The following is a 26,788-nucleotide window of genomic DNA, read 5'->3' as shown; positions in this document are numbered from 1 at the left end:
GAGTTGAATTTTGTACACTGGACCACTCCTATAACTGCAGATGTGCCAACTTTGCCATACCCTGTGGTGGGATGTGGGACCTGTATACTGATGGGCTACACATTTAGTGGCCCAAGTGAACTACCACTACTGCAATGACTTTTCAGGCAGTAAGGACTGGAAAGCCCATTAAATAACAATGATAGAGAATGTTCTTTTAAGATTGTGCTGTTCATCTTTCATTATTTCTAAAAATGTATAGGTTAAAGGGGTAGGCCAAAGGAAAAAAAAACACCAGTTTATTCAAAGTTTTTTTTTCCCCTCTGGAATACCGCTCTAAGGGGTGTTACCATTACCCATCTCACAATATATTCATACATTTCCATGAGGAATTACAGAAGGACTGGACATGCTGAGTTCTAACAAACAAGGTTGTAGACTTAATATTTCACGAGCAATAACAAGGTGATAGCTATTTTTGTTGCCCTATATCTTGATATATGAGGAATACATATGTTTACTTCAATGGTCAGGCCAGAAGAGTGGATGGGACCTTTGTAAGCTAAGCCTTAATTGTGATGGACAACAATGCTAGAAATACTGGTAGACTAATTTAAAATGAAGAATATATATATATATATATATATATATATATATATATATACACTCACAAAGGTGTTGTTCTTTCTCTCCCCACTGTAGTACTAAGTGTGCATTACATCAATGGCAATTGATCTGAATGACAAAGTCAATGTTGTATGGGTTTTCTACTGCATATTGTTTAGAAGATGGGACTCCCCTATTTATAGACCTTCATCGAAACCCTGTTCAAGAAACTGAATTACCTAACAATACCATAGACACGTATGTATGTACATGTATGACATATAGAAGGCCCTGGGGGGCATGTTCTATCTCTCTCCAGTTACATCCTATACCTTTGTATATGGGAGCGTCAATGAATATATTTGCTTTAGCTATAAAAGACAATTCTGATCCTTAAACCTGTTTAGACACGATGTGACATTATTATATTCCAGTCTGGTCACATTTTTGCAAAACTCTGATTCAGAGTCCAGAATAAGTTCTGTCACCTCCACCCAAACCTGCCCATCTCTAGTCTGTTTCTACACTTTCTACAAGTATTGCTCTGCTTTTCTGAATAGAGTCGCAATATTATTTGCTTTTTGTTCTTTTTTTTGTATTTTTATTTTTTTTTAGAAACTTTAAAGAGGAGGCCTATTCACCAGGAATAGTAAAGAGCAATGCTAGCTCCTTCTCAAAACTGATGCGGATGATGATTCAGTGTTGTGACTCCTTCAGCCGGGATTTCATACAGGTGCTATGTTGGTTTTACGGAACAATGTGCTATTTCATTAACTTCCTACAATAAAGTTCTAATAACTCGTGATCATGGCTGACGGAGGCAGAGCCAGTTCTAGCTCGGAGTCACTAATGTGTGACCTCACTGGCTGATGAGTAAGGGAAAAAGCTAAAGCCGGAAGATGCAGAACGACTGACACAGAGAAGACATATCACATCTCTTCTGGTCACTCTAAGGAGGTAAGTTCCCCAATATCTTCTATACATGATGGTACTGATGTGCGTTATGCCTATTACTATTACATGACTGAAGCCTGGTCTTATTGAATGGAACATGATGATACGAGTACAGATCATTTTATTGTTTGGTAGGAGCTTTAAGGAAGTATGTTACTTCTACACGTCCTCCTATAACTTCCTGAAATAAAAAAAAACCTATTCTGTTCACATTAAACTAAACATATGTCAGGACTGAGAAAATGTATAGCCTAGGTGTAAATGTACATGTAGAATGGTAATATGGAATAGTCACTGGATTTTAATGGTATGTGAACACAGCATATGTTATGAATAGCAGAAAAACTGAGCCATGATGCTGTAGTAGATGCTGGGAGCTGACTTCCAGCAGATGTGGTAGGTAAGGGAATGTAAAGCTGCCTGGGATGTATATGTATATCTATCCTAAGAATGGGAATAATATGAGAGCGGACTAGATGGAAAATTGTTTTTTGTCAGCCAACTGTGTGTTTTGTATGATAACAGAGGGTTAAAGGAGAAGTCCGGCCATTTTGAAAATGTGGCAGCCGGCGGGGACAGGGGGGATATGATAATAAGTACACACTTACCTCTTGTCGTACCTGCGGTGAGCTGCAAGACCGGCTGCAGGACCCCCGCTGGAAGTCATTTTCCCCCCCAAGTTGACCCCTGTCCCTGCTGATGGACTGACCGCTCATGAAATCAGTGACTGAAGCGGCGTCCTGCCTCAGTCACTGACTGGCTGAGCGGTCGGTCCATCAGCTAGGTCATGACATGTACATCTCAGAGGTCCCGGAGCCCGGCGGGGGTCTTAAAGCCTGTCTTGCCGCTCACTGTGGGCACGGGGAAAGTAAGTTCATACTTGTTATTCCTGCCGGCTGCCAGGTTTTCAAAATTGCCAGACTTCTCCATTAAAGGCGTTATCCAGTGCTACAAAAACATGGCCACTTTCTTTCAGAGACAACACGACTCTTGTCTCCTGTTCAGGTGCGGTTTGCAATTAAGCTCCATTCACTTCAATGGAACTGAGCAGCAAAACCCCGCCCAAACTAGAGACAAAAGTGGGGCTGCCTCTGCAAGAAAGTGGTCATGTTTTTGTAGCGCTGGATAACCCCTTTAAAGAAGCAGGATAGTGATCGAGTAATTAGTGGTCCAACTTCTTTATAAAAAGAGGTTATCTTCTTGAGACAGCCACTTTAAAAAGGAAATGTCCTGATATTGTAGTAAAATGACACAAGTGAACAGCTGCATGCAGGTAATATGTGTCAGACAACCGCATAAGTTTACTGACAAATTCATGCCACAGTTGGCTGCAGCATTTGTGCCGCATGCAGCTGACAGCCCTTATGGTTGTACCCTAACTGCGCATAACATGGCAGTAAACATGCAAGCCGAGCTACGGCAGCTGTATGGCAGCAGCTGTACATTGAGCGTGCGTGTTCACTTCTGATGTCTGACAGCAGTTACCTGAACACCATCTCTGCCCTAGATTCAGGGACAAAACTGAGGTCATTTAAAAAAACAAAAACAAAGATGGCAGCGGAGTGACCTTATAACTATGTATATGTGTATCAATGGTCAAACAGGCCTGGAACTATGCTGCGCCAATGTAAAAAGGCATTCTTCACTGTAAGAGCTGAGATGGCTGGCAGGCTATGGATCTTTGTCCGAAGAAGTTATAATTCATTTGTTAAAGGGAGCCCTGGGTGCCATTTTTAAAGGCTTTGCCCTTGGGAAAGTAAAAACTTACTGCATTATGATGGTGTAAAAATAATATATAGTAACTGACAAAAATAATTCAAATATACTCCAAGAAGTTGTTTTTGGAGTTGAGTAAAACTTTGTATGTGTGAATGCAATGATAAACCATACAATTGAATGGAGACTCTGGTTCCTTGTTGGGTCAATGACACAGCTGGGCATGGAGGATACAGGTTCCATATGCATCCCAACAGCCCTAACAACTTAGAACAGCCTAGATGGCAGACACTTTGTTAAAACAACCATTGTTCTACTTTAATCCCCTTTTAAAATCCGTCAACCGGGCAGAATGCCTTTGAGTGTATTGTATAGGTGTGTCTATAGTCAACGATCTCTGACCAAGAGATACACTACCCTAAAGTAGCGTACGAGAGCCCTTTATATGGGGAAGCACTTTGAAGACCCAGTCTTTATATATTTGCCTGAGACATAACTGCATTGTTGCCGGAAACATAATTGCATTGTTCTGTATTTGAATACCGGTGGCTGAAGAAGTCGGATGCAGTGCTAGGAGGTCCTGGAATACATGGAAACAGCCATAGGCCGAATGATCGTACTGGAGCATGCTTGAGTTGCGCTCATCTCTAATTATATCATATATCAGTCAGTACTCCAGATGAAGCGGCCTTATATTGCAATGCCTTAAAGGGGTAGTGCGGCGGTAAAGAATTATTCACAGACTAACACACATTACAAAGTTATACAACTTTGTAATGTATGTTATGTCTGTGAATGGCCCCCTTCCCGTGTCCCACCACCCCCACCCGTGTACCCGGAAGTGTGGTGCGCTATACTCACCTGTCACGTGCCGACACCCATCTCCGATCTTCAGCGAGTGACGACTTCTTCGGGCGGACGGCGAACAGCTCCAACTGTCCCGAATGCCGGCCGCCCTCTGCAGCGTCATCCGATGCTCAGCCGCGATTGGCTGAGCATAACTGTTGTGACGCGGCGGAGGGGGGACGGGCGGCAGCGACTCGGCCGTCCGTCCGAAGATGACGTTTGGCACAAGATGGCGGACAGCCCTCGACACGGATCAGGTAATGTATAATGCACCACACTTCCGGGTACACGGGTGGGGGTGGTGGGACACGGGGAACGGGGCGATACACAGACATAACATACATTACAAAGTTGTATAACTTTGTAATGTGTGTTAGTCTGTAAATAATTTCTGAGCGCCGCACTACCCCTTTAAACTAATGCCCCATTGTGTATCATATAGTGCCCAAATATCCCAATTAGGGATGGTCTGAATCTGCTGAACGCTCTGCATCAGATTCCCGCTGTCTGCCCGCTCCATGCAGCAGGTGGATACAGCGGGAAGACCGCCTGGAAAACTGGGATACAGCCTATGGCTATGGCTGTATCCCAGTTTTCCAGGCGGTCCTCCCGCTGTATCCACGCTCTCCATGGAGAGGGCAGACAGCGGGAATCATTTCCGAGGGTTCGGGTTTGTACGAACCCAAACCAGGTTCGGACCATCCCTAATCCCGATGATATACAACCACACTAGATAGTTTCCTGTTTACTACCATAGATGCATTATGTCCTGCTGTCTTTCCATAGTGTGGATTGATATCAAGGCCCATGGCTTCTACTTTAGTAGTGACAATGAAGCACCCTGGCTCAGACAGGTCACGCAGACCTTAGGCCACCCCTATTGAGATGATTTGCCATCTTCACTAGATTCACTTTGGCTTTATTAGATCAACTAATAAAGCAAATGGAATCTACGGAAGACAGTGTGTGCCGGAATCTACGGAAGACAGTGTGTGCCGGAATCTATGGAAGACAATGTGTGCTGGAATCTACTAAAGAGAGTGTGCGCCGGAATATACTGAAGACAGTGTGCGCCGGGCTCTTCTCATTTCGAAGTATCTGGAGACAGTGTCGGACTGGGCTACCTGGGGCTCACCACGGGCAATTATTCTGATGGCCCACCAATGAAAAACTGCTGAGAAGCTATATGCTGACCCGATTCTATGCTGGATTGATTTGTGTCCACAACTAACTTGTGAATTACAAGTTTTCACTCAAACTACAACTTACAGAATCTGAATGCCTGCCACTTATGAAGCTGTGAGGGTATAATGGAAGTTGTAGTTCCCAATTGGACAATCCTTTAAAGGGGAACTCCGGATAAGGAAAATTTGTTTTCTGTTAAAAGTACATTAAAAGTTATATAGATGTGTCTATACAATGTATTACCATATCTGTACAGTTCTGCCACACTGGTAGCTGATAGAAATCCAGGAAGTGAAGAAAATGGCCTCTGTTCCAATTCACATTGTCTCCTGCTTCCTCTGCTATCCCCCATTAGGGTATGTGCACACTGAGTAAATAGGACAGAACATCCGTCACTCAATCCGACGCTCGCACCCGCTTGCGGACAGCGGCGTGCGTGTGTCTCTGCCCGTGCCATAAACTCCATTCTATGCACGGGCGAATTCCTTCCTCCGAGCAAAGAATGATCAAGTTCATTCTTTGGGCGGAGGAAGGAATCCGCCCGTGCATAGAATGAAGTATATGGCACGGGCAGAGACGCCCTATTTACTCAGTGTGCACACACCCTTAGGAGACAAATCTTCCATGCCTCTGTCTCACATTGTGTGTGTTTGCTGAGATCAGGCTGACGATGCAGACAGGGGGCAGGGCGTGATGTCCCAGGAGGCTTGGCTGGATCCCCCAATCCCCTGAGTGATTCACCATCTCTGACCGGCCAGAAGCAGGTGTTGCACTGATTTCTCTGATTGTGCAGAAGTGTGCAGTGAAATTAGGGCTGTGTTCACACATGTTGGAGTGTCATTGCGGTACTGCAGCGTATTCACAAAATGATGCAGTAACTCAAGTAAATAATGCTAAATGGCAGAGAAGATCAGAACCTTATTGTGGGACTCAACTTCAAAGATAAATAATACCTGATCATAATATGTGCTTGGAAATTAAAAGGGAAAAAAAAATCTAAAAGTTCTTTACTTTATTCCAATATCAGCATTACAGGTAGATAATACAGCGTGCTGTGTGGTGTTACAGGTAGATAATACAGCGTGCTGTGTGGTGTTACAGGTAGAGAATACAGCGTGCTGTGTGGTGTTACAGGTAGAGAATACAGCGTGCTGTGTGGTGTTACAGATAGAGAATACAGTGTGCTGTGTGGTGTTACAGGTAGATAATACAGCGTGCTGTGTGGTGTTACAGGTAGCGAATACAGTGTGCTGTGTGGTGTTACAGGTAGATAATACAGCGTGCTGTGTGGTGTTACAGGAAGAGAATACAGTGTGCTGTGTGGTGTTACAGGTAGAGAATACAGCGCTGTGTGGTGTTACAGGTAGAGAATACAGCGTGCTGTGTGGTGTTACAGGTAGAGAATACAGCATGCTGTGTGGTGTTACAGGTAGAGAATACAGTGTGCTGTGTGGTGTTACAGGTAGATAATACAGCGTGCTGTGTGGTGTTACAGGTAGAGAATACAGCATGCTGTGTGGTGTTACAGGTAGAGAATACAGTGTGCTGTGTGGTGTTACAGGTAGATAATACAGCGTGCTGTGTGGTGTTACAGGTAGAGAATACAGTGTGCTGTGTGGTGTTACAGGTAGAGAATACAGAGTGCTGTGTGGTGTTACAGGTAGCGAATACAGCATGCTGTGTGGTGTTACAGGTAGATAATACAGCGTGCTGTGTGGTGTTACAGGTAGATAATACAGCGTGCTGTGTGGTGTTACAGGTAGAGAATACAGTGTGCTGTGTGGTGTTACAGGTAGAGAATACAGTGTGCTGTGTGGTGTTACAGGTAGAGAATACAGTGTGCTGTGTGGTGTCACAGATAGAGAACACAGTGTGCTGTGTGGTGTTACAGATAGAGAATACAGTGTGCTGTGTGGTGTTACAGGTAGAGAATACAGTGCTGTGTGGTGTTACAGATAGAGAATACAGGGTGCTGTGTGGTGTTACAGGTAGAGAATACAGCGTGCTGTGTGGTGTTACAAGTAGACAATACAGTGTGCTGTGTGGTGTTACAGATAGAGAACACAGTGTGCTGTGTGGTGTTACAGATAGAGAATACAGTGTGCTGTGTGGTGTTACAGGGAGAGAATACAGTGTGGTGTTACAGGTAGAGAATACAGGTAGAGGATACAGTGTGCTGTGTGGTGTTACAGGTAGAGAATACAGTGTGCTGTTTGGTGTTACAGGTAGAGGATACAGCGTGCTGTGTGGTGTTACAGGTAGAGAATACAGTGTGCTGTGTGGGTGGGTGGGACCACAATGAAATGATAAAGTACTGCAAGTAATTCAATAACACAATGAAACTGCAATGTGTGAACACAGCCTAGATGTTCTGCAACAGATTTGGGCGGGGAATAGGCAGGGTGGAGGACAGTGATGAACAGCTGAGGAAAAGCATTGCATTCTGGAACCAGTACTGCATTCTGGGAACTGATCAACCAGGAAATACAGAAACACAAAACAGAACAAAACCCCCCAAAGCAAATGGATTTTTTATTTTTTTATGCTTCTGCAGAAGTTTCATTTTTTTAACCTCTACCTGGAGTTCCCCTTTAATAAGTGATGTAATAAGTGTTGTATAGAGGCTTCTGGTCGCTGCAGTCTGTCACAATCATCAGTCCTGAAGATCCACTAATAAATCCCTTCACAGCACCAGCAATTATCAAAGGATTGTCTGTTCAGATGTACTACAACTCCCATTATATTCCTAGGACTGTGTGATGTCAGTAAATGTTGGGAGACAGGGTCGTAGCTAGGGGTCCAGCCTGGGAAGGGGGGGAGTCTCCGTGGGCCCCCAACCGATTATGTTACTCATAGGGAACCTCAGTGGATGACAATGCTTTCCAAATAATAAAGGGTATTTTCTACTACATTATTCATAGAGACTTTCTACATTTCATATATATAACCATGTAAAAATTAAAGGGGTTATCCAGCTTTGCAAAAACATAGCTGCCTTTTTCCAGAAACAGCGCCACTCTCCTAAAAAGCTTGGATGTGGTAGTGCAGATCAGTTACACTAATGCTAGGTTTACACGAAACGATAATTGGCCCGATCGTACGATTAACGATGTCGGAATAACGATTTTTTTTTCCATAACGATCAACGTTTACACGGTACGATATATCGTACGGAAAATTCGTTTTGCGATCGCTTAAAGTGCAACTATAATTTCAGTAGCCAAAAAATGAAATTCCTTAACTAAAAAGCCCTCGTGTTACCTTTTAAAAAGAGCCCTAAACTGCGTTGACAGCTTGTACGCTCGCTGAGATATCCCCAGTTGTTTGGCTCAGAGGAATAAATGAATTTTTCTTCTGGCAGAGAGAAAGTGGGCGTGGCCTATCCCTCATCTCCCTGGCTGCGTCCCTCCATCCACTGAGCAGCACCTTAGCAGATGTATCACACATAGCAGGATCAGATAGAGCCCCAGACTACAGTATCACAATGTAAGATTAGATACAAAGCACCAGCAGATGGTATCACACACAGTGGGATTAGATACAGTCATCTGCTCTCATAACACTGTAGGATAATGTCAGCCATGGAGGTGGGGGCATCTGCTGCAGACATCTGATAGTGAATGTTATATGTACTATGGAAGGACTACAGCTGTGTTGTGCTGGGACTTGTAGTCCTCCCCTCAGTGACTCACCTACTCTCCCTCATGCAGTACATTGGAGTGATGGTGGCACTGGATACACTTGTCCCTCCAACCATCTCCTCCCCTGCGCTGCTCCTCACACACAACACCCTCAGCTCTGCTCAGTCACCTCTGTGAGGGGAGGGGGGAGAAAGTGCTGCTAGGAGGTGAGGGGAGGGGGGAGGAGGTTTTGTTTATGTCTGTGTCAGGGCTGTTATCTGATCCTCCTGTCAGAGTCCGTACACTCAGGACGGATCTGCAGGGAGGGGGCGTGTCCAGCAGGAATGCAGAAATAAGTTAGAGCCAGACAGAGCTGTAAGGGCATAGTTAGCCTTATGTATTTAAAAAACTGTTCATTTTAGGTTATTAATGTGTATTGCAAAAAGTCTTATCATGACCTAAGCTAAAACTGAATGGTCAAAATATTTTATAGTTGCGCTTTAAGCCTATCTCACACATTGGTTAAATCAGCCAACGACTGTTCACACGGAACGATCTGCAAATTTTTTGCGAACGATCAACGACGATTTGAGGACATGTTCAAAGATCAAAATGAACGATTTCTCGCTCGTCGTTTGATCGTTCGCTGCGTTTACACGTACGATTATCGTTCGAATTCGATCGTTATCGTGCGAATTCGCACGATAATCGTCCAGTGTAAATACAGCATAAGGGTGCCTTCACACCTACCGACTCGCAGCGTAAATCTCACTGTGAGTCTGTCAGGTCCTGGCAGTTTGCTGTCACTACATACTCGCAGCAGTCTGATCGACCGCTGCGAGTATGTAATTTTGCCGGCCCCTTAACCCCTTCGGCTCCCGCTCTGCTGTGTCTGTATATACATTACCTGTCTCCTGCATGGTGTCCCAGCTTCCTGCTCTCCCGCCTGGCCAATCAGTGTGTTGCCCAGCCGAAGCCACTGATTGGCTGGGCGGGAGAGCAGGACAGCGGGACCCCGTACTGCGAGGACAGGTAACGTATATATAGACACAGCGGGGCGGGAGCCGAAGGGGTTAAGGGGCCGGCAGAATTACATACACGCAGTTCGTTCAGACCGCTGCGAGTATGTAGTGACAGTGAACTGCCAGGACCTGCCAGACTTGCAGCAAGATTTACGCTGCGAGTCAGTAGGTGTGAAGGCACCCTAAAAGAGAATGGATCCAAGTTGTAATACCACAAACAACATAGAGGAAGCTGTGGCGCTGTTTTTGTTTTCTAATTAGCCATTCATCCATCCATTCTTCTATCTCTTTATCTCATATCTATCTGTGTAATATCTATAGGGCAGCAAGAGGACTACACCAGAGCAGATGGTCAAAGACCAAGTTAGCAACACCTGAAGGGGATACCTGCAATACCAATAGAGTAAATGGGTAGTACAAATGCTGGGTAATAACAATAAATAGTCCCATGCAGTTCAAGGCAACTATACTAAATAACCTATATACAAGAAAGCCAGACTACGGCAACATAACTAAATGGAATAATTACAGTTTCTATTACTAATCCATAGAAACAATACATGACAATACATTAAATATGTAGGAGAAATCAACCCCAATAATCATGGTGTACAGCAGTGCTTCTCAATTCCAGTCCTCAGGCCTCACCAACAGCTCATGTTTTGAGGATTTCCTTAGAATTGCACAGGTGATATAATTATACTCGGTGCATCAGGTATTAGCACAGGTGTCCTTTGTATGGGAAACCTTCAAAACATGACCTGTTGGTGAGGCCTGAGGACTGGAATTGAGAAGCACTGGTGTACAGGGTATATGGGTGGGTTCACACTGAGGAATTCTCGTGGATTTTCAGGCAGATTCCGTGGCAAAATGCGGGCGGAATCCGCCCGTAAAGAATGAACATAGCGAATGCACATTGGCTTTTATGGGCTTTTGGCTTATTTGTTCACACAGCGGAATTTCCGCACTGAAAATTCTGTTGCGGATGCGCTTTCCGCCTGAAGAATTGACATGTCAATTCTTTCGGCGGATTCCGCTAGAGGAATCCTATTGCATCAATCGGGCTTTAATTCTGCTTGAATTCCACTCACAGGGTATGTGCACACTGAGGAAAAGGCAAGAATAAGGTGAGGAATTGAAGAGGAATTTCAGCTTGAAGTTCCTCCCGTAAAATATGTACAGAGCAAAGTCCCATTGTGTTCAATGGGTTTTCTGCTCTGTTGTTCACACTGCAGAGTTTCCGAGCAGAATTTTCTGCTGTAGATCTGCTAGAGGAATCCTATAGAAGTCAATGGGCGGGCTTAAATTCTGCCTGAAAACTTTCTGCTTCAATTCCTCGAGAATTGCTCAGTGTGCATATACCCCTAGGGTTAACTGGCCAAATCTTCAGTGGGCCCCCTGCCTGTGTTTGCCCAGGAGGGGCCGCCCCCTCTGCCTTCACCAAATTACGCTACTGCTGGGAGTTGTAGTGTTTACAGCTGTTGTAGTTGGAGGGCACTATGTGTACACTGGAGGCTTGAGAGTAACTTGGATTAAGAGCGTTTTGGTTTAAGAGCTGACAGTTTTTCAAAATTGTGACTTGGTTTAAGAGCATTGCTTTCGTTTAAGAGTTCCCTGTACTGGGTGGGAGGGCAAGTTGGGGAGCAGCATGGTCTGCATAGGGGGTCTAAAGTACTGTACCCAGGAAGTTTCCCTCACCTTCCAAATAATAGCAGATCCACTTCAGACTGGGGCTTGCCGGAGTACCTCTTAAATCTCTCTCTAGTTTATCTTCATGTGCAGCAGATTCATATATATATATATATATATATATATATAGAGAGAGAGAGAGAGAGAGAGATTTACTCCTGCACCCCACTCTATCTATACACACTGCACATTCATTTGCACAAATACACATACAGTAGATGTATATAGTATATACACTACACCCCCACACACTATATCTATATAAACACACAGCAGATTCATGCACAGATATACAGTATATAGCCTGCACCTAGTCACCTGTCAGACCTCTCTCTATCTTATGCACCATACCTGGCTGTATCCTTAGGCCTTGAGGCTGCATTCACACATTCAGGGTTTTTCCCGGTCCGTGATTGTAGTCTACTAGCTACCTTCGTGATCCGTGCAAAACAGTCAGTTTTTCATCTGTTTTCCATCCGTGTCTATTTTTTTCATGAATCTGTTTTAAAGCATTTTAAATTACATTGATTACATCACATCCGTGTTTTACACGGATGAACACGGATGTCACATCCGTGTACATCCGTGAAAAACACAGATCTCATTGATTTCTATGGGGAATCTGTTCCGTGCTTCCGTTCCAAGTTATGACTTGTCCTATTTTTAAACGGTACAGATCACGGACCCGTGAAATCACGGAACGTCTGAATAGCCCAATGGAAAGCAATGTAGCCTTACTTTATATTGTCACAGCTCTGCATGGATGTTGGCTCTGCAGGGGCCCACCAACAGTATGTCTGGAGACCTTCCTTGCCATGCACACTGCCAAATACATAGAGGGACGATCACTCTTGAATCCCCGGGATTCTAACCAGATGGAATATCTCATGTGGTGATATCTGAATATCTTGTATGATTTGCGTAGCTTTTACCTAATCGGTGATCTGCTTTTATTTTTTAGAAATGACAATGAGCTCAGAGACGCTCTCATTACCCAACCACACCAAGGAGGAGCAAGGTAAAATGTCACTCTAAGTATATGTTACTCTAAAATATAGGATCTTAATTTCTTCTAATAATGGGGGCAATGTACTGCCTGTCAAAGATTTGTATAACACCTTGCCACCTCTACCAGGCGCTGGCATAATGTAAAGTAGGGCTGCATTAAAGTTTGACTTTTTCTTATGGGAATAAATACGTATTTACTATTCATGTAACATTTTACACTATATTTGCTAAGTATTACCTCTCCACTCCATGAAAGCAATATAAGATGTTATTACATACCTGATCCTGCCCTGGTGTGTGAATTCACATGTCTATGCAAAGTACATATCCTTAGGTTAGTGGAGTATATTATTTATCCCTCTTTAAGGAGTAATTGTGTATATCAAATTTTCTTGAGATTGGAATGTGCCATTAAGAAAATAGGACAGATATTGACGTCATTGGCTACTGGTCTGGACAGTTCTTGTCACGGACAGAGGTGGCAGCAGAGAGCACTCTGGAAAGAATACACCACTTCCTGCAGGACATACAGCAGCTGATATGTACTGGAAGACTTGAGATTTTTTTAACAGAAGTAAATTACAACTCTCTGGCACTTTCTGGCACCAGTTGATTTGAAAGAAAAAAAATTGTGAACTACCCCTTTAAGCTAATTTCACATATCTTTGCACCCCATCCCTATAAATGTAGCACAAGTCTTATAAGATCTACAAAAGGTAGCAAAACGACACTTAGTGTAACTATGGCCCTAGGTGTTTATTTACCAGATTATAGGTAATTCCAGTGTTTCCACTAGAGTCGAGCAATAATCTTTGTATAATTTGCTTTACTTTAGATATTTTCCAGAAAGCATTCACCAGAGATCTTGAGAACCTAAAGACAAATGCAGACATTAGCCCGTCCTTCTGTTATCTCTATGTATCCATCTGCAAGATGTCATCCTTTTCCTTATACACTGAGAAGGAAGCTGAGACTGTGAGTTTCTATGACGTATATATGGGGCCAATAGTCAGCATTAGTGTTGAACGGACTTGCCGAACAGCTATAGACAGTATCCATGTTTTTCAGGACTCCCTAAGGGTGGCATCTCAGTGTTACCTCTGCCCCCCTATAACTATGCCCCAGAGTAGCACCAGATAAACCATATCTGAAACCATATAAATTAATGCATAATAAGATTTCAATAATTTTGAGAATTCCTAAATACCATTAACTTCATAATTACTCCTCCATTTATGAGACATTGCCAATATTAAGGGTAATTTATTAAAGAAAATGTAATTTTAAAAACATTTTATGACCGCTGTGCTGCCACCAATGGCTGTTTGAGAAACTGCAGGGCTGCTCAAGCTCTGGTCCCAGCACAGTTGGATATCATTAGCACTGCTGCATGCTGGGTTAAGGAAACTGAATTTCCCCTAATGTCTATTCTAATGCATTTTAGCATTAAATAGAGATTAGACATTAGGACCAGTCCACACTGAGTAATTTTAGTGGAATTCTGAGGCGAAGCTCAGTGTCCCGTAGTGTTTCTATGGGAGGTCACACGTGCCTCTGCTTCCTCCCCTCTCCGCTCAAAGAGCTGACATGTCAATTCTTTGAGCTGAGAGTGGAGGCACGCAAGCCCTCCCATAGAGTCTCTGTTTGACACTGAGGTAGGCGGGATTCCGCAATGGAGAGCTCCACTACGGAATTCCGCCGAAAATACTCAGTGTGAACTGGCCCTTACTGCTATATGTATATGTAAGTATATACACATGCATGTGTATGCATCTATACATGTATATTTCCTTTAATAAAATTATACTAGAAAGTTATATAACTTTAATAAAGCATTATCATTTTTATTTACCAGAATACCCCTTTAAGGCTTTTTATTACCCTGTAACCAACAATCAGCTCAATGCAGGCTGCTGTTTTCCGTATTCTGTATGCTCCTGGGAATAATTTGCAGGGAAGCCATGGGTCAATTGTATATCCCATATATACCATATTCTATATTTGCTGTAATCTTGTGCATAGTTTACCATCCATTAAAAAAAAATTTGTATTCCAGATAGTTCAGCTCAGTGACCCTCCTAAAAAGCAGGTGGCTCTCCTGGAGTCTATAGATGAGAAAGGCCCACAAGCAGTTGCAATATTTTACCTATTACTACATATGAACGATGAGAAAGCCTATGGGGAGCTTCCCAGCTGCAAGGAGAATGGTATTTATTTTTTGTGTTTTTTTATCTATCAGTTATTTTCAGTTTTCGCTATATACTATTATGGCTTCTCCTCCGTTTGTAGATGAGAAGATGGCACTTATATCCGAAATGAGAGACCACACACTACATTTATTACACAGTAAAGTCTCAGACACGTTGCATGCATCCAAACCTTTACTCTCTCACGGTAAGTTAGGCTTTTTCTTCTGTTTCTGGGTAGAACTGCAAACACCGCCATGTTTGTAAAATCATAAAATTTAACAATAAAATATAAATTGATAAAATAAAAAAAAGGAATATGCTCAATGATAATTAGGTCAACATTATATAAGGATTATTCGAGGGTCTTTGGTGTTTTATTAAAAATTTTATCTAAAAAAATGGAATAAATTAACCAGGCACAACCCTCTCCTCCAAGCAGGGGGTACCTGATTAAATGCTCGTCTCCCATGGCCGACTCCAGGTTTTTGTGGGCCCTTGGGCGACAGAGCCTTAGCGGGCCCCTCATCTATCCACCATGTACCCATCATCCACACACTATGCACAATCACTTGGAACACCACTAACATACACACACATTTTGACTGACTGACACAGACACTGACTGACTCTGACTGACACAAACAGCACGTACAGCTCAGTCTTGTCCCTCTTCTTTTCTGTCAGGCTGCTCTCCACCCTGTAAGGTTGAGGACCTTTGGGTCATGAAGTTCAGTGCTCACCCTGCACTAAATTGAGCGGAATGAAGATTAGAACACCGGGCCCCTCTCCCTCTCTGGGGCCCTAGAGGCGCTGTGGGCCCCGGGCACTTGCCGGGGTAAGCCCTGTGCTGACGCCGGCCCTCAAGTCTCCCATTGATCTCAATGGGGCTCATTACTCGAGTTAAGCACTCAAATAATGAGCACTCAAACACTTAAGTGCTCGCTCAACACTAGTTCCAATACCAGATGCAGCATAGTCAAGAATGGCACTGTTTCTGGAAAAAACAAGAGCATCACTCTTCTAATCCAGGACAAGTGTATCTGTCCTTTGTAAAAACTTTTGATGTCATAAAGACATGTTAAAAGTTTTGATCAGTCCGGGTCCAAATTTTTTAGACCTGTACAGATTGGGAGTCCAGGCTCCATAGACTTACATTATGAGCCTGATTTTTATAACAAAGAGCAGGAGTGGACTTCTTCGGCTCATTCTCCTGATTGGTACGGCTCTGAACACTCAGACCCAGACTGATCAAAACTTTTCACATGTCCCTATGACATGTCAAAAGTTTTTACAAACGACAGGTACACTTTAATGCTATTATTGAGGACACTCCCTTTAACTGCACAAGTATTTATACTGTCAGAAATTGGCACTATCAGACAACCAGGGGCAGGATCAGATGGAGTCTTTACATTTTTACATACATGTAGTATGGAGAGGTAATACTTCTGTTGTCAGGTTTACAGAGAATGTTTATTGACTTATATTTCACAGTTTATTAGCTTATGGTTCATATAATTTATTATTTCTTGATCAAATTGGTCTTCTAAGATGAATTAGCTGTAAAGTAAAACTAATAACAATTGTCTTCCATTCTAGGCTCTCCTAGGCCAGCAGCCTCCGTAGCTACTGTTAGGCCGCTTATAGCCACAAAGCAAGAGCAAGAAGAGGATGACTCATTTCATACAAATGGTACTTCTACTGTACATCTTTCAATCTCTAGCTTGCTTGGTTTGCAGCAGTTTAAAGGGGTACGCCAGAGACATTTTTTTTCTTTCATATCAACTTGTGTTAGAAAGTTATACATATTTTGTAAATTACTTTTATTTAAAAATCTCAAGTCTTCCGGTACTTATCATCTGCTGGATTTCCTGCAGGAACTGGTGTATTCCAGTCTGACACTGTGCTCTCTGCTGCCACCTCTGTCCATGTCTGGAACTGTCCAGAGCAGAAGATGTTTTCTATGGGGATTTGCTGCTGCTCTGGACAGTTCCTGTCACCCACAGCGGTGTCAGCAAAGAGCACTGTGTCAGACTGAAAAGTATGCACCATTTTCTGCAGGACATGCAGCAGCTGATAAGAACTGGAAGACTGGTAATTTCTAAATAAAAAATGAATTACAAATCTGTATAACTTTTAAACACGTTGATTAAAAAATATGTTTCAGCCAAAGTACCCATTTAATGCTTTACAGCAGTTTAGGGATTGGCACAGAAGTTTTAAGAGTACCTATTTTTTAAAATGTTTGGTTTTTATAAATCATGCTTATCTGAGTCTGCAGCTCTTTGTAATGTAGTTATCATGAATATATGGCCTAAGAGCTGAAATCTCAAAGAGGGGATGGGCTGTGTTTGCTTACACAAATATATTCATACAGCATATGTAGCTGCTGTTGGGCCCTTTTGTAGAGAGGGCCTGCCCCTGGTTAGACTTTTTAATTTTAAGATTTCAGGATTATTTTATAATACTGATAGTAAAAAGGAAAAAAGTATCATAAAACCTTGATGTAAACAATAAATAATTTTTGATGACACATTCCCTTTTAGAGCATTGAGGGGGCAGAGCAAGGGTAGGAAACCTTGCCTCTCCAGCTGTTGCAAAACTACAACTCCCATCATGCCTGGACATCCAAAGCTTTAGCTTTAGCTGTCCAGCCATGATGGGAGCTGAAGTTTTGCAACAGATGGAGAGCCAAGGTTCCCTACTCCTGGGGTAGAGGGATAAACATCAGGACCTTTCTGTTCTAGATGACAAAACCAGCCATCTGTATTGTATGTATACAGGTCATTGTATAAGTCACATGCTGTTATATAGACAGCATTGTGTGGACATGCATTCAAACACCTTAGCAAACCCCTAATAATAATGGTTTACAATTAAAGATGAGCAAAGTGAATCCAGCAAAAATGTGCTTTATTTATAAATTGGATGAGAATATACTTTAAAAAAGTAAAAAAAAAAAATTATTCACCAGTCTGCACTCCCCCAGTATCCTCTCCCATGTCTTCAGCCACCTCCATCCTGCTTAGGCAATCACTGATTGAGAAGGGACCGCACCACGGCCAGTGATTGGCTCTGGAGACACAAAAGTGACATGCCGCTCCGCCAGTCTCTGGCCACGGCACTGTCCCTTCTCAGTCAGGGATTGGATTGGAGCGGAGAGTGTCAGTCCACTGAGCCAATCACTGACTGACTAAGAAGGTACAGCGCCATGTCCAGTGATTCGCTGAGTGGACTGGAGGCGGCTTGATTTGACACATGATTTTCAAACTGAATTTTTAATAGATTTGCTCATCTCTAGTTACAATGATTCTCCATCCAAATTTACAATTAGAAAAACCAATTGGACACATGGCAGGTTTGCTCACTATAACACTCAGTTGTTTATGTGCAAAGCAAAGTGGATATTCAGTGGTGTCCTGTATGTAAACTAGTACTGTTTGCTTAATACTTACAGAACAGGACCATATGGAAGAGAAAAATATCAATGAAGAGGAAGAACTTTCTGCTTCTGAGAGAGGTAACTAACCACAGCCAAAGAGGGTGAAGAGGGTTTAGAGCAGGGGCAGAGAAACCTGGCTCTCCATCTGTTGCAAAACCACAACTCCCATCAGGCCTGGACAGCCAAAGCTTTAGCTTTGGCTGTCCAGGCCTGATGGGAGTTGTAGTTTTGGAACAGCTGGAGAGCCAAGGTTCCCTACCCCTGGTTTAGAGGGTAGATTATTTTCATTAATGAGAAGAAAAAAAACGTTAAAACTCCCTGTGAGCTGCCCCATTCATTGTCTGAGGAGCTGTTGGAAATCGCCAAGTACAGTGCTGGGCCATCTCCAGCAGATCCATAGACAGTGAATTGATGCATGTATGTGGGACTTGCCAGTCCAGTCCAGGCAAGTGTGTTACAGCCATCTGTCCTTGCCAGGCTACAGTTCTAATGATCTGAACTAAAGCTTTATTCCTTTTGTTTCGGAAGGTACACTTCAAAAAGGAAAACTCCATGGACCTCAAAGAAGAAGATGGGGAATAAAGAAAGATGGTATGACCTCAGCGTACTTACTGTAATCTGCTATTACCAGCAGTCTAAAAAGAGACCATTGCTCAGATTCTTCCCTCCTGCTGCCACCGGGGGGAGCTCACTGCATACAGTCTGTACAGCTTCCCATTAGTTTCATGGAAGATGTATGTATAAACAATACTTTCAAATTGTATCTTTTAAACATAAAAATTAGTTAAAATGTTCAAATAAACATACATTAAAGGGGATCTACAGCTCAATATCATGCTCAAAGCCATAGACATGGGCAGATAAAGGCATGATACCTGTCTCTGTGCTAATGTCTGTTTGCAAAGTTATTAAATCATGGTTTACTTCTAAGTTCAGGACTCATAGACTGCCTCCTGTACCCCTTCCTGTATGATAAGTATACAAGGCTCAGTGCTGGAAGCTAAAAAGTGAGGGTTGGGGGAGGAGATGTGCATGCTGCAGCTAAATCCGACCTCTATAACACTTGACCTTAGGAAGAAAACATGATTTTATATTCAAACATTTTATTGAGTTTTCACATACTTTTCTTCTGTACCAATGTTAAATTATCAGTAGCAGTATAAATTCACAAATATACATAGCTAATATTACAAGGCCAATAACAATAACTAAACCTTACTCCATGATTTTATAACTTTGCTAACAGCCAACAGCAAAGAGACCAGGTATGATTATTTGTTTTCTCTCCCAACTATATGCCCAAATTTGCACTTCTGAACATGATATAAAGAGCCAATACATTCACTGACACTCACATAAACACAGTGTCAGGAATGTGCCTTTGTGCTCCTCTGTTAAGGGTATGCAGCGCAGAAGGCACTGAACCTAGTGTGAACAGGACTCTGTTTTATCCGTTCAGCCACACCCGCCTTGCCTCTCAGCCTCTGGCAAGGAAAGGGTTACTGTGTTCTTTGCGAGCCGATTCCTGCAGCTGAGCAGTCTTGTGTTCACTTGAGTGGCAGGTGCCTCTACCAGTTAGTGTGTTTGCTATCTGAGCGCCGGTCCAATGGGACCAGGCTTCTTCATCTCATAAATAGTATGTGTGGTCAGCAGCAAGTCGCTGGCTATTAGTGTATACTCAGCTAAGCGTTCTGTCTGTTTCTGGCGTATCTGCTCGGACCTTTTCCTGTTTATTCTCCTGTGTAGTCTGCTGCCTGCCCAGACCTATTTTGCCTGTCCCCAACTATTTAACTGTTTACCGATTGTGTACTGTTGACCTTGGCTTATTGTGTTTGTTCGTCTGTCTCCATTTTGTGTTCCACCTTAGCAGTAAAGGGACTGTCACCGTTGTTGCCCGCAGTCGCCTAGGGTTGTCTTGAGGCAAGTAGGTTGGGACAGAGGGCGGGTCCAGCTTAGGGCTCAATGTCTGTGTCCTGTTTCCTGCCTTGTTGTGCCCGTCCCTGACACACAGATAGATAGCTGTGTAATTTTCATTACATGTATGTCTGGATATGTGTCCAATCTTTAGTCAATACATAGACCATAGCCTTGTTTTGTATAGACTAGTCTTCATGGTACTGTAAAAGATATTCTAATACAATATATCTGAATTTGTCTTTTATGTAGATGAATTTTTTCACTTCATCATTGTGTGTTTTGCACTGGGTGCCGTCCTGGTCTGTGAATACTACTACGCTGGTAAGTACAACATGGCTATGAAAATAGGAAAAATCATATACTAAAGCGACTCTGTACCCACAATCTGACCCCCCAAACCACTTGTACCTTCGGATAGCTGCTTTTAATCCAAGATCTGTCCTGCGGTCCGTTTGGCAGGTGATGCAGTTATTGTCATAAAAATTTACTTTTAAAATTGCAGCCCCGTGCCCTACGGGCGTATCTGTCCCCTTACTTTGCATCACCCCTCCGTCCCTCCTCCCCGCCCTCCTCATCATTAGGAATGCTCCAGGCAGATTGCCTCCTATTCACCACCTGTGTTACCACAGCACATGGGCTGGATCATTAAGACACCTGTGCAATGTTCAAACAGAAGTAAATGGTCCAGTGGCATACCTAATGATGAAGAGGGTGGGGAGGAGGGAGGAAGGGGTGGTGCAAAGTTAGGGCACAGATACGTCCGTAGGGCACGGGGCTGCAATTTTAAAAGTACATTTTTATGACAATAACTGCATCACCTGCCGAACGGACCCCAGGACAGATCTTGGATTAAAAGCAGCTATCTAAAGATACAAGTGGTTTGGGGGGGGGGGGCAGATTGTGGGTACAGAGTCGCTTTAAATTTAATAATATTCTTGTAATTGATCCAATTACAAGCAAAAAAAGCCATTTAAAGCAGCCTGTATTCAGTGAATGGACTAATCTGGGGATTGCCCAGTGCTATACTGATGATGTATTTTTGCAATATGAAGTCATGGAATCCATTCCTTTACTAATAATTTTAGAAACGAAAGGGGTCATTCCATCATTATTAGTTATCCATAAAGGTGGGATAACTCCTTTAATATATGCAACTGTAAGTAGAAGCCAGCTCACCGGGATACTGCCGCGCACGGTCCACACTCCAACAGGTGCTTGTTTGTTGCTCCAATACGATACAAAGGACCAGCGTGTTGCAGGTGAAATGAACGATTTTTATTCGGACCCATAAGACCACAGATACATCAGTTAGTATTCACACACAGATGTCAACGCGTTTCTGATGCTATCGCATCCTTAATCATGACAGTTGTATCCCTCTATGGAGCTGGTTTTTAAACCCTATGCTCCACCCCTTGCTGATGTCAGCACTTGATTAACTGCACATGTTATATGGGTAAAGTGAATTAAAAACCAACACAAACAGTTTAAAAACAATACTACTGGGATATAACAGTATTCATATGCCATTATTTACACTATAGACATATGGTTGAGCTGCAAGTCACAGACATTATACAATGCTTTTGATAAAGAAGTAGTATGAGGCCATCCATTCATAAATCTAGTAATGTAGTAGCAACTCACATCTGAGATTTAACCCCTTCGGGGAGCAAGTTCCAAGCTGGAAAATCCAAAAGGCTTCCCTCTGTTGTAACTTACTCCTCCTATCACCTCCTCTCTGTAGTGGTATGACCTTTTCTATAGCATGGAACCGCATGGAATCCGTTTTGCCTCCATGTTTCTCCACGAAATGTCTGGATGCCCCTGATAGGTTCCTAGTGGTGCTATGGTTTACGTCATACAAATGCTCCAATATACGTGTGCGGAGACGCCTAGTTGTGCATCCTATATACATGAGACTGCAATCTGTGCAGTGTATAGCGTAAACCACAAAATCACTATCACAGTTCAAAAAATGTTTAATAGCAAACCTTTGCTTATTTTCACTGTCACTGTAATATTTGGTTTGTGTGGCATGGCGGCATACACTGCATCTTCCACACCTGTAGAACCCTTTACATGAGAGCCATGTTTGTGGGGGAATGTTTGTCCTTGGCACTGAAGGGGACAAAACATCACCCAGTGTTCTTGCACGTCTAGAGACTATGTTACACCCATCTTTTAGAATTTCATCTAGCACCGGATCTCCCTGTAAGATATGTAAATTTCTCTGAATGATGCTTTTTACACTCCTGAATTGCGGGCTGTATCTTGTTACTAATGTTGGTATGTTTCTTGTCATATTTTGTTTGTGTTCGTTTTTCCTTCCCAATATCATATCATGTCTGTCCTTTTTGTCCATTCTCACCCTGGCCCTGCGTAGCATCCATTCAGGATAGCCCCGTTGACGAAGCCTATCCCGACTGATGCTGCATTCCCAGACAAAAAATTGCCATACAGGAATTAAAAATGATGGACCAATTGGTCATTAAAAAGTCAGACAAGGGTGGTGTGATTGTTGTTATGGATGCATAGGGCTTCCTATGAGTTCTGGTAATTACAGTCTCATCCGGAATTGCTTCCAGAATGAGATCAAGAAATACAATTTGTTTGTCATGGTATACATGAGTGAATTGAAGGGACCAAGGATTGGAGTTGGCATACTCCAGAAATTGTGGTATGGCAGGTACAGGACCACTCCAGACCAGCAGCAAGTCATCTATGTACCTGCCATACCACATTATGAACTCTGCAAACGGATTATCATGAGTGTATATGTACCTTTCTTCCCAGTAAGCCATGGCTAGGTTTGCCATGGAGGGTGAATGTCTGGCCCCCATGGAAACTCCAGCCAGCTGCAAATAGTACACATCATAACACTGGAAATAATTATGTGTCATCAGATACCATGCCACCGATTTAATGAATATTTGTAAATTTTCATCATAGGGACTATGTCTCTTAAGGTGGTGGTCTAGTGCCTCCATTGCAAGGTCATGTGGGATGCTGGTGTACAATGACACCACATCCATGCCCAGCCAATGGAGGTCACTATCCCACTTAAAATCTACAAAGGCCTGCAATACAGCCCCCGTGTCCTTAAGATAGCCAGGGGTGCGCTGGACCAGCGGCTGCAAGACATCATCCAACCAGGATGACAGCCGCTCACCCAGCGATCCCCTACCCGACACAATGGGTCTCAGAGGTGGTGGGTTGAGACCTTTATGGGTTTTGGGAAGGCCATACAACGCAGGGGTAATCGGGTCCTTCGGCATAAAAATTCAACTTCCCTGTCATTTAGTACCCCCAGTCAGCATCTGCTGTTTGTACATCACTGCATCCATAACAACAATCACACCACCCTTGTCTGACTTTTTAATGACCAATTGGTCCATCATTTTTAATTCCTGTATGGCAATTTTTTGTCTGGGAATGCAGCATCAGTCGGGATAGGCTTCGTCAACGGGGCTATCCTGAATGGATGCTACGCAGGGCCAGGGTGAGAATGGACAAAAAAGACAGACATGATATGATATTGGGAAGGAAAAACTAACACAAACAAAATATGACAAGAAACATACCAACATTAGTAACAAGATACAGTCCGCAATTCAGGAGTGTAAAAAGCATCATTCAGAGAAATTTACATATCTTACAGGGAGATCCGGTGCTAGATGAAATTCTAAAAGATGGGTGTAACATAGTCTCTAGACGTGCAAGAACACTGGGTGATGTTTTGTCCCCTTCAGTGCCAAGGACAAACATTCCCCCACAAACATGGCTCTCATGTAAAGGGTTCTACAGGTGTGGGAGATGCAGTGTATGCCGCCATGCCACACAAACCAAATATTACAGTGACAGTGAAAATAAGCAAAGGTTTGCTATTAAACATTTTTTGAACTGTGATAGTGATTTTGTGGTTTACGCTATACACTGCACAGATTGCAGTCTCATGTATATAGGATGCACAACTAGGCGTCTCCGCACACGTATATTGGAGCATTTGTATGACGTAAACCATAGCACCACTAGGAACCTATCAGGGGCATCCAGACATTTCGTGGAGAAACATGGAGGCAAAACGGATTCCATGCGGTTCCATGCTATAGAAAAGGTCATACCACTACAGAGAGGAGGTGATAGGAGGAGTAAGTTACAACAGAGGGAAGCCTTTTGGATTTTCCAGCTTGGAACTTGCTCCCCGAAGGGGTTAAATCTCAGACGTGAGTTGCTACTACATTACTAGATTTATGAATGGATGGCCTCATACTACTTCTTTATCAAAAGCATTGTATAATGTCTGTGACTTGCAGCTCAACCATATGTCTATAGTGTAAATAATGGCATATGAATACTGTTATATCCCAGTAGTATTGTTTTTAAACTGTTTGTGTTGGTTTTTAATTCACTTTACCCATATAACATGTGCAGTTAATCAAGTGCTGACATCAGCAAGGGGTGGAGCATAGGGTTTAAAAACCAGCTCCATAGAGGGATACAACTGTCATGATTAAGGATGCGATAGCATCAGAAACGCGTTGACATCTGTGTGTGAATACTAACTGATGTATCTGTGGTCTTATGGGTCCGAATAAAAATCGTTCATTTCACCTGCAACACGCTGGTCCTTTGTATCGTATTGGAATAACTCCTTTAATACCATTAGTGACTGTGCCCCATCCGGCTAGAAGAAAAGTATTGATATACTATTTATATGTCCATCCATACTCTTTCCATGCGGCTTTGGCCAACTCCATACTCCCTTGTTTGCCTAAAATTTGTATTATAGAGAGAAAACATTGCCAACACCCAATAGCAGAGGGGATGAGTCCATCCAGGGCTTGGTCCTCTTTCTCTAAAAGCCCTTATACTCACTACAGGAGCCACCTCTAGGGCACGCTCTTGTATCATGCATGAATGGAAATAATGACAACTTGCTCATATCCAGTTAGGGGCTTGTATCGTGCACCTCAACTGTGCAAAATATTCTACATATTGTAACAAGGATTTCCAAGCCCCCCAAGGTGCAGAGTACTAATCCGTGTGACAAGTGTCAATATATATATATATCTTGGTTTATATATTTCAGACTGGACAGTTTCTGCTGGCATTGGTCTAATTGCATTTGCGATGCTGGAAACCATTGGGATCTATTTTGGATTGGGTAAGGACAAATATCTATAAGTATTTGTATGAGCGATGATACATAGGCACTGCTAATCTCTTCCTGCAAAAGCTTTGGTAGGAGGCTCAACCATGGATTCACTGGCATATCCATTATGGATTATGACTAACACCCTTCCTCTCTTTTTCCTGCTAGAAGTTAATGAGTAAACTGACAACTGGGTGTTAACAGTTGGGGGCGTGCCCCTGCACAATCTGTCCAATCAGTACTTACAAATCTAAACTGTGTAGGGACACTCCCATTTGGTGACACCCAGTTGTCAATTTATTTATAGATTTGAATAAAAAGATTTTCAATCATTTACAGTACAGGATACATTATCCCAATGGAATGTTAGAAAATCATTTCTATCCACCCACAATGGGTATAATTATTGTTTTCTTGTTCAGTTTACAGGATTCGGACCGTTATGGAACAGTTTCTTCCTTTGGTGGGAAGATTTACATTAGGTAAATACAATACACACATTTACTCCAATATCATTGTTTTGTTCCCTGTTATCTCCAATTTTCGATTGAATAGTGGCTGACTGTTATATTCATCATTTAACTTATGATGCGGTATCCAAAAAAATATCTGCCTCCATTGTCTCACATATCTCCAGCTCTGAGAACCAAAAACATTCATATATACTTATTTAACAATTGTGTAATAGCGATCCTTACTCCCAGTATACTTTACCCAATAGTCAATATTCATATTAAAAGCAGCACAGAGCATTTTAGGAATTAATTAGAGTTGGGCAGTTGAATGTCTTACTGGATTAATGTGTAATTTCTGGTATATTCCCCAGGTTTTAAGAAAAAGGAATAGGCAATAATGGATCGTTGGACTGTAATACTCACCATGCGACCTCAGGATTAAAACTACAGATGTGAAGAACCTGGCTACAAATCAAAGGAGACTGAATGTGTATGGACAGATACATCACAAGACATTGCTTTTCCCATATAGATCTGTATTGGATGATGGCTGAACGGACTGGCTGCAGACTGTCCCTTCCCTGGTGAAAAACAGATTAATCATAAAACATGGAAAATTGTCCGTACTGTGTGTATGTCTGGGCCAGTTTCACATGATTATACTACCATCACCTCTCAGGTTTTATACCATGACTGCAACCACCAGATCCCCTGCAGATCTGACAATCATACTGAGATCACCATAGAGTTCAGTGCAACGGAGGGGACATAATGTGGACACTTCAATACTGATATTTTATGGCCATGAAATAAGATATTACTATGGATTGTGACCTCTAATACATGATAGCTGTCTTGTTTATCATATGTATACATTATACCATTCATTTTTATTTTTTAGCTTACCATGTATGACAGGGTTTAGAATATTCCGCATTACTTTTCCATGTTTCTAGTCCCAGGAAATATTTACATGTGGAGAAGAAATAAATTGTATATATGCAA

General features: G+C 42.6%; 1 protein-coding gene across 1 annotated transcript; it reads left to right on the top strand.

Moving 5' to 3' along the window:
* Positions 1 to 1,166: 1,166 nt before the first annotated feature.
* On the top strand, positions 1,167 to 26,788 carry TMEM40 (transmembrane protein 40). Its single transcript, XM_069968810.1, has 12 exons — positions 1,167 to 1,542; positions 12,579 to 12,635; positions 13,461 to 13,600; positions 14,682 to 14,832; positions 14,915 to 15,019; positions 16,414 to 16,506; positions 18,272 to 18,334; positions 18,785 to 18,847; positions 20,423 to 20,494; positions 25,266 to 25,340; positions 25,751 to 25,810; positions 26,155 to 26,788. The coding sequence occupies exons 2-12, from the start codon at positions 12,581 to 12,583 to the stop codon at positions 26,172 to 26,174; spliced, it is 897 nt and encodes a 298-aa protein (XP_069824911.1). The 5' UTR covers positions 1,167 to 1,542; positions 12,579 to 12,580; the 3' UTR covers positions 26,175 to 26,788.

The sequence above is a fragment of the Dendropsophus ebraccatus genome, chromosome 4 (assembly GCF_027789765.1).
Source record: "Dendropsophus ebraccatus isolate aDenEbr1 chromosome 4, aDenEbr1.pat, whole genome shotgun sequence".
Lineage (NCBI taxonomy): Eukaryota > Metazoa > Chordata > Amphibia > Anura > Hylidae > Dendropsophus > Dendropsophus ebraccatus.
Note: the sequence above shows the minus strand (reverse complement) of the source record. Positions and strands in the feature narration are given on the sequence as shown.